General features: G+C 42.4%; 1 protein-coding gene across 1 annotated transcript; it reads right to left on the bottom strand.

Moving 5' to 3' along the window:
* Nucleotides 1–668: 668 nt before the first annotated feature.
* Nucleotides 669–3,499, bottom strand: LOC147628032 (uncharacterized). Its single transcript, XM_086815004.1, has 5 exons — nt 2,870–3,499; nt 2,206–2,385; nt 1,715–1,957; nt 1,235–1,432; nt 669–1,045 (listed from the first exon to the last, which is right to left on the bottom strand). Exons 1-5 carry the CDS (start codon nt 3,182–3,184, stop codon nt 815–817), a joined length of 1,167 nt encoding a protein of 388 aa, XP_086671130.1. The 5' UTR covers nt 3,185–3,499; the 3' UTR covers nt 669–814.
* Between the last annotated feature and the right edge of the window lie 9,522 nt (nt 3,500–13,021).

A 13,021-nucleotide genomic window follows, 5' to 3' on the forward strand; every position in this document is an offset into this window, starting at 1 on the left:
AGGAGGTGTGAAAATCCTTGAGGGACAAAACTGAGAGTCCATATTTTGCCTAATGGTAGTTTGTAATATGCGAAATATATTGGTTTTAGACATTATTGTTATTCACTCATATTATGTCAATGTCATTGTTTTTTGCTACTTCTATAAACCATTGGTGATATATCACCCATAATCTCCAACTCAAATCCTTACAAGGTGAGGTTGAATCACTGCAATGTCATGCAAATGGCCAAAGGAATCAACAAACATGGATGCTTTGCCTCTCTCATAGGTTGGGATAGTGCAAGAAAATTATCATGTACTCTAGATACTATTTGAAATTCGTACACAGTGCACTGAATTAATGGATGACTATGACCTAGAGGATGATGGTGCCCACCGCCTACACCAAAAAAGAACCAGGCCTATATTCCCACACAACACAGCTGCACTTGAACAAAACCTCATAGCACATGCATCATGGTGGCGAGGGAATGATGCATTACAAATTGAATGCAATTGTCGAAAATGATAATGCTAATGCAGTTCAGTAAAATCACTGGTTTGGAAAACAATTTCCTTGATCGATCTTTTTGGTGGAGGTGCATCCACCATCCCAACCCCCAAATTGTTCTTTTTTTGGGGGGGGAGGGGGGGGAGAGAGAGAGAGAGAGAACTAAGACAAAAGCTTGAGCATTGCATACGCCTCTAGCTGAATATATCAATTTGAAACAGTAAGGGCTATATCAAATATGAGATGTATTATAAAACGAAAAAAAAAAAACTTAACTACAGCTCTTACAAGTCTCGATAATTGAAATTGGTGCTGCATTCTTCAATTCTCAGCTTCCTTGAGCAAATCTTCCCCAAACTCAAGTCCAGCACAATCAAAGTCCTCTCTTTCAACTAGCTTTGAATCACCCATTACACCCCATACTGTATGCTCAAAAACATCGATCTCCAGCTTTGCACGGTAAGATTCTCTACAAGCAGGTTCCCATGAGAGCTTTCCGATAGGACATAATATAGGGTCTGAGAAGCTGCCTGGAGAAGCACTACACTTAATCTGTCAAGCATGAAGCACATGTTTACTTTTGTTAAGTGTACTGCCTAGAATTTACAAAGAAAAATGTTACAATATGAACCAAGAAACCCTAACATTACATAGGTGAAGAGAAGATCAAGAAAAGTGAGTGCAAAATCCCACTATAAACTTCAAGAAACACCCGTATCTGAGAAAGACAGGTACAATAACCTGCACAGTGTGAGATGGTCCAACAGCTTTCACCGAGAACTTTCCTTCTAAGGGTAAAATCTCGATGTCTTTGAACACCACCCCTGGGTCATTTGTTCTCATGTCAAGCTTGAGATCAGGGGATCGATAACCCATTGCAAATATGTAAGGCGTCTTCACGCTGCCGCCTATTTTGAAATATGCACCAGAGGCAACCACCTTCAACATGTGTGAGAAGATGGGAATCCATTAAAGAAAACAAACAGGAATTTGTAACAGATGAAAGGTTCTTTTTTTTTAAAAAGTGGAATTTTGGGCAAGGGCCTGTTTTATATTCAGCATGTCCATGGCTGCAGCCCAGGAATTGAATTCGCAACGACATGCTTGGTGGCATGTTGCTTGGAACTTCAACCCTTTAACCTAACTGGGTTACACTAGAGGGACAGCTGAAAAGTTCTTATCAAAAGATCCCTCGGTTCAAGTTGCTACAATACTAAATACCTGACATTTGTTGTCATGACTGAATGCCTGCAGCCACACATGGCCTGCTGGGAAAGTCTCACCCCAGTTCTTCTCTTGATGTGCCAACCCACTTCCTTGAATACTTAGCCCCTCTCTCTCATTTGAAAGCTCATAAGTTGCTTGTGAACCTAAGCTATAGACATACCAGTGGGTGGGTAGTATTGGTACTTTCCTAGCCCAACCCTCAGGGCCCTTCTCTGAGTCATGAGCATCCCACAAAACCTGAAATTCGATGGAAAACAATATGTCAATTTGATAACAAATTTGGGAGGGCATATTCTATGGGTTATACAAACGCACGCCAATTCGATAACAACGTTAGGAGGGCACCCTCTTTCAAAAAGGTTACACACACATACACACACTCGTATCTATCTGTTTGTGTAATACAATTATGTATGTGTGTGTGTACATTTGCACATGTTGGGGGAGAGAGAGAGAGAGAGAGAGAGAGAGAGAGAGAGAGAGACCTCATTGACCATATGTGACTTGAAACTATACCCCTTCACGGTCACATCCATAAAAGTCTCATGCGGTTGAGCAACAATGTGGCCCAAATTAGGTGCTTCCCATTCAAAGCCCTTGGGTTCATGGGGAGAAGCTTCTTCTCGTCCTCTTTGTGGGGAAGGGAACTGTGTAAATTTTGATTCCTAGTGTCAAGGATTCAAAACCAAGACAGAACAAAACTGTTAGCTTCTTCTTGTAGGTTTCATGCGTCAGCTGCTGCTAGATTAACACAGGCACTTGCTACAAAATCAATTTCAGTAAAATCTTCCTCTGTGTAAGTCGTAGTGACTTGATCTCTCGTCCCCCCATTACCCCGCATTGCACATTAGATGCACCTTTGGCACGGCCCCATGCAATTCATGATTCAACTTCAGGCCTTGCCCTTGTCGTTGCTTCCCTTAATACTTTCTTCACAATCTCAAATCCATATGCCTGTATTTCGTAATCAAGTAACCATTACCATAAGCTTTAAAATGCCTACCATGAAACCCTCAAATCCGTGGAATGGAGCGCTATCAAGTCTGTGCAATGGAGCGTTGCTACTCGTGCTACCGATGTGTTCTTGCTCATACAGATACAAGGCTCTTCAACGTAAAGAAAGAAAGGAAGCCATGGCAGAGGGAGTACCTTAGACCTTGCGTAGATAGAGTAAGTGCGTCCGGGTTCAAAGCTGGAACCCTTTTCGGAGGAGAGGGCGAAGAGGAGGGTAACCTGGCTCTCTGCAGTGGCATAGTTGGTGGCCATGATGACCCCAACGCTCACACCATCGGCGAAGTCGGCGATGCGGAGGAACCAGCCCTCGAAGGAAGGGTAAGGCCGAACAGGTTTGGGCAGGACGGGGCTGAAGGCCGGCTTGTGGGGATCCCATGGGTGCTGCGAGCTTTCCTCCGGCGAGCCCGCCCCTGGTGTTATGCGAGTCACCATGTCTACCTTCTCCTCCATGGAAGAAGAACACTCGTAAGCCCGAACCCTATGTATTACGCTTGGAACCCTAGACCTGCTTCTGAAGAGCCGATGTTTGGAGCAGAGAGGAAACGCAGTGCAAGAAGGTCGTGCGGGTATGCAGGGTTTGTTGTGGCCATGGCCATACCACAAATAGCAAGAGAATGGCACGGCCTCCACCGATTGCTGGGCGGCTTGCGGCTACAGAGCTTTGGTTCCTGCTGCTGCTTCTGCTGGCGGGCTGTTGAAGTAGTAGCGCAAGAAACCCCTGCACTGTCCCGCGGAATGGACTTCACCATATGATGGTTTTCTCATAAACCCAAGTGTCAAAATTCCAAGTGTGTTCGTTGAGTTTCACACGAAGAATCACACGTATATATATATTCACATTTTTTAAAGATGCATATATATATTCACACTTTTTTTCTAAGCTTATTACTTAAATGCCGGTATTTAGGAATGAGTTTCTTCACACTGACTCCGTATTTAATTAATACAACCTTAGGTGTGAGTTCCCTCAAGGCCACCCTCTTCTTTCTCTCCCTCCTTTATTTAATTAATACAACCTTGGGTATGAGTTTCCTCACGGCCACCCTCTTCTTTCTCTCCCTCCTTTTACTCGTTAAATGAGCCCTTTGAGGCCTTTTATAGAGAATTGTGAGACCTTAAATAGAAAGGGTATGGGTGAATGCATGAAAATAGAAAGCATATGGGGCTCATCATTTCATTACCTTAAATAGAGAAGATATGGAGGGTCATCATTTCATTGACTTTTTCAAGCATTAATCATTACATACTAAAATGAAACCTTAGAAAAAACTCTTATTCTTGAAAATCGCATAGAATATATTTAATGGAAATGGGAAAAAATATTTTGGTGCCATATTCACACGCATTTGGAAATTGGAATGAAACGTTCTTCATAGCACTTGTCCATGTACCTAGCTTCTTGGAAAAAAAAACTTGTTTGAGATATACAATATTTTCATTTCGAATGAGATAATAGTCTCCATTAGTGATTTATTTGCAACAATGTCTTGATAATGCTTCTACAGAGAAGGGCCTCCAACTCCTGTATTATAACCATGTACGCATAATGATGGGCTGTGTATCCATCATATCTCAATATGCCTTAACAGGGTACCTAACTCTCGTAGGCCTGTGTACACCTGGATCACAACCAGGTGTCCTTAAAATAGCCCTGGTTCTCCTTACACCAGGAGTAACTACGTACGAAATGCTAAGCTCCTCATCGAGGCTCTCCTCAGAGCCGCTAGAGTCACCATCTACATATGAGTAACTTACTGGACAGATCAGGCACAAAAGGTTGATCTACCTTTTTCTTCCCTTTGCGTGATACATGTGTACCTACATCTATCCTCAACCTGCCTGACCAAGGACTAACTTTGGATCCATCGCTAGAGGACTCTCCAAGTCCACTAAGCACCTGTGATTACTGCTCTACATGTGGTACAGCATCAACACTTCTTATATCTACATCTTCTTTTTGGTACATACCAGCTACTCATCTCATCAAAGATAATATCTCTACTTACTCACATCTCACGAGTGGTAGGGTTATAACATCTATAACCTTTCTTCTCCATAGCATAACCAATAAAGATGCATTTCTCTGCCTTTGGATCCAACATTGTTCTTACTTCATCAGAAACATGCACATATGCAATACACCCAAACACTTTCAAGTGAGACACATCTGGTCTTATGTCTGTAAACTTTTGTTCAGGTGTCATACCATGAACAACTGCCGTGGGCGTCATACCATGAATAGTTGCAGTGGGTGTCCTATTCATAATGTACACAGTAGTTACTACTACTTCTACCCAAAAATAATGTGGCATATTCTTTTCAGCCATCAAGGCACGTGCCACTTTTGCAATGTGCCTATTTTTTATTTATGTAACTCCATTCTGTTTGCGAAATGTACATGCAAGTAAACTGTCTCTTGATTCCCTGCTTTCTCATCACGAAATCGCTGAACTCATTGGAGAAATATTCTCCCCCACTATCTGATCTCACTCCACTTTATCTTTGTCTGCCTTGTCCTGGACATCTCTTATGATCTTGATGTGCTCCTCTCGCGGGTTAGGGTGACTTGTCCCTCCATCTTGGCTTGCTTTTCTATGGCTTGATCTAGCTCCTCTTGCATTTGCATCATTTCTTGGTTCTTCCTAGCCATCTTCTCCTTCATTTCCTCTATCTCCTTCTTCATTTCTTTATTGGCTTGTTGGAGCTCCTTGATCTGTCTCTGTTTATCGTCCAGTCGGCCTCCTTCCACCCTTCTTCTGCATAGCTCCTCTTGCAGGGGTTCCTGTTGGTTCATCACATTTTGCAGGGCAGTAGCCTTCTCTTTGATGATAGATTGTAGCTTCGTCATTTCCTTAATCCCATTGTTCATGCATCGTTGTAGATAATGTAGGGCTTCCTACACCCATTCCATCTCAATAGTGTCCAAAAAGCTTGCCTTGGCTTACAATGTCTATGTCGACATGTGTGTGGAGAGTCCTGGCTATGGAGGCTACATCTCCAGCTGAAGATTGGTGGTAGAGGTAGCCTCTTGTTGTTGGCTGCTCTAGCCTCTAGGACAATACCACTTGCCTAGGTCGGCCAAGTCCTCCTTCAGTTGTCGGTCACTTGGTACTTCCATCGCCCCGCTGGCCCCCTCTTACAATACATTGGCAAAACTCAACTTATGAACCCTCTGCTCAACTAACCACTCAATCCCTTATCCTCTAATCTCCACATACGGGAATAATCCCCCTTTGCTACTTACATCCATCCCGATACTACTCGTTTGCAAGAAATTGTTATAAGGTTGTTACAAAGAAAGAAAGCTCAAACCATAATAGTGTGTTACACAACAAGACAGCCTGGGCGCGGCAGCCACTGGTTGGCCACCAATAACATTCTTGCCCTGGTTGTGGTATAGCTAACATAAATGCGGCTCCATAAGAAAAACATCATATATATAACAAAATTATTTATATATAACATGAAGTCGGCTATAGACTCAATCAACTCATACAAACTCTGCATCTCCCCCAAGAATAACTATCCTATCTGGAGATATATAGTCCCTAAGCAATCTATATAATCCATGTTGAAGAATGTGATCCAGTGTAAGAGTAGAACATAGAACTAGCTCGGGTATAACTTCTAGCCGCATGAGTACCAGCATCATCATAACGTTCTTCAAGAATCTTGAAGAACGTTCTTCAAGAATCTTGAAGTCAAGATACAATAAGCGTGGACTCTCAAATGCTTGTTGAAGTACCATAAAAAAGCATCAGTCCTTCTGAATCGAGAAGAACCTATCAATACATAAGTGGATCAACACATATTGTGAATCAGCCTACAACTCAAAACATCAACGGAAGATTAATGTGACTCACTTGGGGCCTCGCTAAAATGACACTATCCTAATGTGAGCTATTCTAGCATCTTCTCTCATAACTATTTTGGAATAGACTTTACATTGGGAAACACTTACAGTTCCTCCAAGAAAGTGTCCCTCCATATAACGACACTATCCTAATGTGAGCTATTCCAATAGATTCTCTCATAACTATTTTGGAATAGACTTTGCATTGGAAAATGTTACATATCCGTAACGCCGCTACGGGCGTTACCACAAGAGGGGACGGCCTCTGGCTCACCACCCAGCCATAGAGGAAGAATGAGGATTGCCCCTCATCCCCCAGGCTATATAGTGTGTGGCCTGCCGTCCACACTAGTCTGGCCGCCCATGACTCCGCATGGGCATCCTCTCCCACTGAACCCCGGACATGGCCATCCGGTCTGCCATCGGTCATAGGCATTACAGCCTACGTGACATTACCCCCCCTTAAGAAGAGTTTTCGTCCTCGAAAACAAACTGGGAAAACCTTTTGGAAATTGCACTACGGCATTCCCAGGTTGCCACCTTCTCATCCCTATCTGTCCATTTAACAAGTACCTCCTGGTACACTTTATGTCGGGTTTGTCTGTCATGATACTATAGAATCTTTTCAGATTCATGTGGTATCTTTGGTGGCTCTATCAAGTCCACCAAAATGCATGGGGGAGAAACTGCATTCTCTAACCCGTGAACTGATTTCTTCAGTTTACTGACATGGAAGACAGGATGGACTTGAGAACTCTCCAGTAACTCAAGTTTATATGCTAAGTCCCCAATCTTCTTAAGGATTTTAAAAGGACCACAATATCTCGGAGAAAGTTTATCACACTTTCCCGTTTTCATGGTTTCTGACTGCGCAGGAACCTTGAGAAATACAAAGTCACCTTCTGCAAAGGTCACCTTTCTTCGTCCTTTATCTGCATAATGTTTTAGCGCAATCTTGAGCGCTATGAATGCTCTCACACGTGGCTCTGAGCATATCATTCATATCTTCAAGGAAATCCTTGACAGATTGAATCTTCTCCTTTTCTAGGCCTACAGCCATCGGAGATCTCGGCTGGAATCCATACATTAACATGAATGGCGTAAATCCAGTCTCTCTGAGTGTTTGGAGCTGTTATAGGCAAACTCCAATAAGGGCAAGTACTCTTCCCAATTAGATTGCTTCTTACTAACATAAGAACGCAACATATCCTCTAGAATTTGGTTAACTCTTTCAGTTTGACCATCAGACTCCGGATGATCTGCCGTACTCATACTCAGAGTAGTATCCAACTTTTTGAAGATTTCCCTCCAAAAATGGCTGTTGAACTTTCTATCTCTATCCGACACTATATCTGCGGGCAGGCCATATAGCTTGTAGAGATATTCAATAAAGAGTTTTGCCAACTCTGGCGTTTTTACAATTTTCTTCGTGGCAATAAACTTTGCCATTTTAGTTCTGTCCACTACCACCCACTCCGAGTCATTCCCTCGACTCGTCTTGGGTAAACCGGTAATGAAATCCATGGAAATGCTTTCCCATTTCCCTTGAGGAATCTCCAGCGGATGGAGTAGTTTTCCAACCTTAAGACGTTCATGTTTATTGACCTGGCACTTACTGCATTTCAGCACATAAGTCTGGACGTTCTTAAACAAACTAGGTCAATAAAACTGTCTTTTTACTAGTGCATAGGTCTTCTGAATCCCAGGATGACCCGCACTTGGACTATCATGACTTTCTTTAAGAATTTGGGCCCGAAAGTCACCAATAGTTGGTACACATACTCTACCCTTGTAAAGTAAGTACGCGTCGTCAATGGAGTAATTAGCATATTTCTCCCACGTGTCCGATCGAGCTCGACCGCCGCTACGGGCAATCCGACGTGCCATTAATTGGGGAAGTCATTGGTAAGCAAATGTCTAGTAGTACTCACGCAAGCCGTGATTGGTATTTCAACCAAAACCCCAAGGCAAATTTCATGCCTTGATTTTGCATCATGTCATTAGCACAGAAGCTAATGTACTGGAGAGCACTCTAGTAGCGCAAGTTCTTAGACTATGCTACTAGATATTTGTAGACTACGCTACCATGTTGCATCACCAACTTGTTAAAACTTCTCCTTGGAAAGCTCTACGGCCATAGGAGAAATAAACTAGAGCCAATCTTTGCACAAGCATATGCTCTAGAATCTTGTTGAGTTTCTAACTACCATCAATCTACGGATGGTTAAACTCCACTCTAACTCAGAGTAAATGTAACTTTTGAAAATTTCCATTCAAATATAACAATCAAACTTCCTATCTCTTATGCCATACTATATATGCGGGCAGACCATATAGTATGTGGAGATGTTTGATAAAGATTCTTGCACCACTACGGGTGTCTGGAGTTACATCCAATCACTTACAACTCTTTGTTGCTATTACCAGACATATCCCTTCAAGTATTGTCTGGACTCACACAACTATTCGAGTTTATGTGATATTTGAGAATATTCCTCCTTTCCCTCAAGAAAGGTTTTTGTCCTCAAAAACTCTACTCTCAAGCGGACTACGCGCTAGTGTCATAGGTCCAAGAACAAATCTAGACCTTGTTTAATATCATATGTTATATTCTTGATTCCTTCCAAGAAACTTTTAAACATCTTGCAACGAAGATGTGGTATAGTGTCTACGCACATATGGTGGTACTATTAATAAACTGCTTTGCAACAGATCAGTGGTTTCACACTTGTAACAAAGTGCTTCATTGTTGCATATTATTACCCTTCATAAGCGGTTACACACTTATGAATTATTTGGGTGGGTTGTACCATCTATCAAGAAAAATTCCAAACTACTAAAAACCACATTATCAATCCACAGATAATGACTGAGCTTGCTGCGAAGCCATAGGTTGCTATATAATTGATGGTAATTACACAAGCCCAAAGTCTCATTACATCATACATTCAATATAAATGCAAACATCACAGTACTTCGTGATGATGAACTTAGGAATTTCATCCTATCCCTGTTTGGTGTTGGTATGAAGTATAACTATTAGAACATTATTTGCTGCCTCCTCATTATAGCGGCAAAGCTACCTACCCATCACAGTTGGCAATCTCTACCAAGCTATAACCAATGACAAGCAAATAAACAAGTACTCTTGTAAGAACTTCATAACCATATCTCACACCAAACTCATAATCACTACGGATTAAATGCCAAGGCTTGCAAAATTGAATGTTATCTGATAGGTAGAGGGGATCATCAAACTACGGATGACCTCGACAACTCACTAGGACTAGTGATGTGTAACTTTTAAGTTACTCCACTCTCCTTGCTTATTCCATACCATCGAACAAATCGGTCCCTCGATTTGAGCAACGTCAACATATTTATGAGTACCTCGATACTCATGGATTGTGGTTCGGTAATTTAAAATGTTGATCTAGAGTATCTTTCACTCGAGGATCTTAATTTTATTAGCAGCTATGTATTAGTAGTGAGTAACTACGTACCCACTATCATCACACTAGTAGCTCCATACTAGTCTGTGAGTAACTCCGTACCCAATGGCGTACCTCCCCCGAGTGGGAGTACCATATACAACCATCTATAACAAGATGCTTAAGTCACTTGCTGCTAAAAAGTGACTACACAAATTGACCCCTCCATTGCACATTGCAGTACAATCTCTGGTATTACAACACGAATTTTTGGACGTCCTTATCATAGAGGTCAACTTAAAAACTAGTGCATAGGTCTTGTGGAGTCTCGGCTGACCTAACCACACCACTGGTGACTTCCTACAAAAAATGTGGCGCCGAAGTCACCACCTATGTACTTTAACTCCGTAAAGTACATGGTCTTCATCTATCATCTATGGAAAGTTGTAAAACATTCCTGCGATGGATTTTTATCACCCTAAAATTATTGTGCACTATTTTAGTGTGAAGAGCTTTTTTCCTGGGTACCATGGTTCACCCCAAGCTCATCTGTTGCTAAATTCTCCGATTTAACAAAAGATATGTCTGCCTCCGAACACTCCAGTTCAGCCCCAGACTTTGAGTTTACTTCTTAACACTCCGGTTAAGTCAAAACTCACCAGATACAGTAGGATTTACCACTAAGCTCTCCGGCTTAGCCTTCTATCCTAACTCAACCCGAGTTTATGTACACTTCATATGTCGGATCCGATACTAACAACAACCAAGCTCATCTGGAGTGAGATACTACTCACTATTGCCATGTAAAACCTTATTAAATCCTAGAAATGCTCCACTCATTTCCCAGGGGTCATACGACTTATAGGGTTTACATGCACATGAACTTTGTAAGCAAAATAGCCTGTCTTGCAATATTACAATTGCTTATGTAGGAAAGTAATATATTTCCCAAATTCATATGGTAGCAACTAAAATGTGCTCACAATCGCACACTTATGTAGGAAAGTAATATATGGTAGCAACTAAAATGTGCTCACAATCGCACACTTATGTTAAACATAGGCAAGACTACACTTGCAAAATGCTATAGGGCATCCCCCATGCATGAAATTGTCCAACCAAACTAGTCTTACTGCTAACCTCTAGATTTAGATCACTCCGGAACTAAATCACTCTGTAAGCACTAGCACACCATCATGGTCTTGCTACCTAGATCTTCTCTGAACTCTGTAAACTGGGTTTTATCCCAACTTATGGCTATATTTGGTAATTTTCAAAGTTCAAATTTTATCTTGCACACTTTATCACTACAGACAAGTGTACATACAGACCTGCCAAAGAGTCAAGTTACATGCACAAGCCTTGGCGTCCCATTCCACCAAGACTACAATCGATTCCGTGAGAATTTGATGTCCCATACCATCAAATTACCACCAAACCAATTGATGTGACAATCGATTCCGTGAGAATTTGATGTCCCATACCATCAAATTACCACCAAACCAATTGATGTGACATATAAAAAGGCTCTTTCCCCCCCCTCGAAAGATCACCACAAACTCTCGAGCAGTGGGATGTTGACGCATGGCAATAAAAAGAAGAGAAAACCATGCTAGTAAGTTTAAGAATAGTTCTCTTCGATCAACTTCTATAAGGGCATTGAGCATTACATCTCAAGACTATACCCCTTCAGATTTACCTTTGATTTCTACAAATCAATCCTAAATCTGCTATTATTATCTAGGCGTACGCTAATCCTTCAGATTAGTACTCCTAGATAAACCATTCAATTGAGTACTGTTAGCAGCACTGCTAGCGCCTTTATCCCAAGTAATACACACCTTAGGGATTACTTTTACCATGCAATCACGTGACTAAATCAAACTAGTCACTACTCTCTAGGCCCAAGTAGTGACACTATTTTGTTACTTTTAACAAGGGCCAGCTTGCCTCTACGGGCCAAGGCTCTCTTGTTGCTACAAACAGTAAGCAACTTGTTTGGACACAAGGCATAACCACATCAAGACTACGCTTGTACATGGTTCTCATTTGCCAAAGTTTATCACAATCTTCTAGCAACTGTTAAAAGATTGTGAAGGGTTATGAGCACTACGGCTCAATTAGGCTTACCTTGATTTCTCGTGATAAGCACTTCATCTAATTTGGATACAATTGACGCCATTGCCGGTCCTCTTAGCCCAAGTAAAACACATCGCAGTTTTAGATTTACACTATAGCCAAACTACGTGACTTTGATGGTCAATACTAAGTCTATGCTCAGCTTAAATTTAGTTTCTCTGAACCAAATGTGTGATCACCACATGTGCTACTTTCGAGGCGCTACGGTCATAGACGTGTTCACTAGGCACAACGGCCATAAAACGGCTCTCTCTCAAAGGACTCGGCAATACGGCCGTGGGATTTGTCTCTCTCTTAGCACGCGGCGCTACGGCCATGTGCGGTGGGTCTCTTTTGTGGAAAACGAGTATATGGCCACACGGCGCGACGGCTGTGTTGGGTTGGTTTCGTGGGGTGTGCCGTTGTTTTGTGTTTTTTTTTAAATAAAATAAAATAAAATAAAATAACGGGCCGGGCCGGCCCTCGCCGCTTCAGGCGTGGCCGCCCGCCCGTGGGGAGTGTCCACACGATTCTGGCTGGCCTCCCATTGCCAGCTATGTGCTGGGCAGGCCCATATGTGATGGCATCAAGGGTTGGCCGCCCGTTATTTTCATTATTCATAAAAATGAATAATGAAAATATATTAAAAAAATAAATGGTTTTTAACCCCTTTTTTTTCTCATGTGGCGGCGTTTGCTGGGTGGTCGGCTGCCTGGTGGTCGTTGCTGCCGCCTGCTGGCCGCCGTTGTGTGGCTGGCCGGCGCCGCCGCCTGGCTGCCCGCCGCTGCCCGCCTGGCTGGCTGGCTGGCCTGCACAGGCAAAGGCGCCCCCCTCAAACGAGGTTTTTTTGATCCAGCAAATCGCCCCCCCTCAAAAGAGGGTCGC

This window comes from Cibotium barometz, chromosome 20 (assembly GCF_041138505.1).
Source record: "Cibotium barometz isolate CiBa-2024 chromosome 20, ASM4113850v1, whole genome shotgun sequence".
Taxonomy (NCBI): Eukaryota; Viridiplantae; Streptophyta; class Polypodiopsida; order Cyatheales; family Cibotiaceae; genus Cibotium; species Cibotium barometz.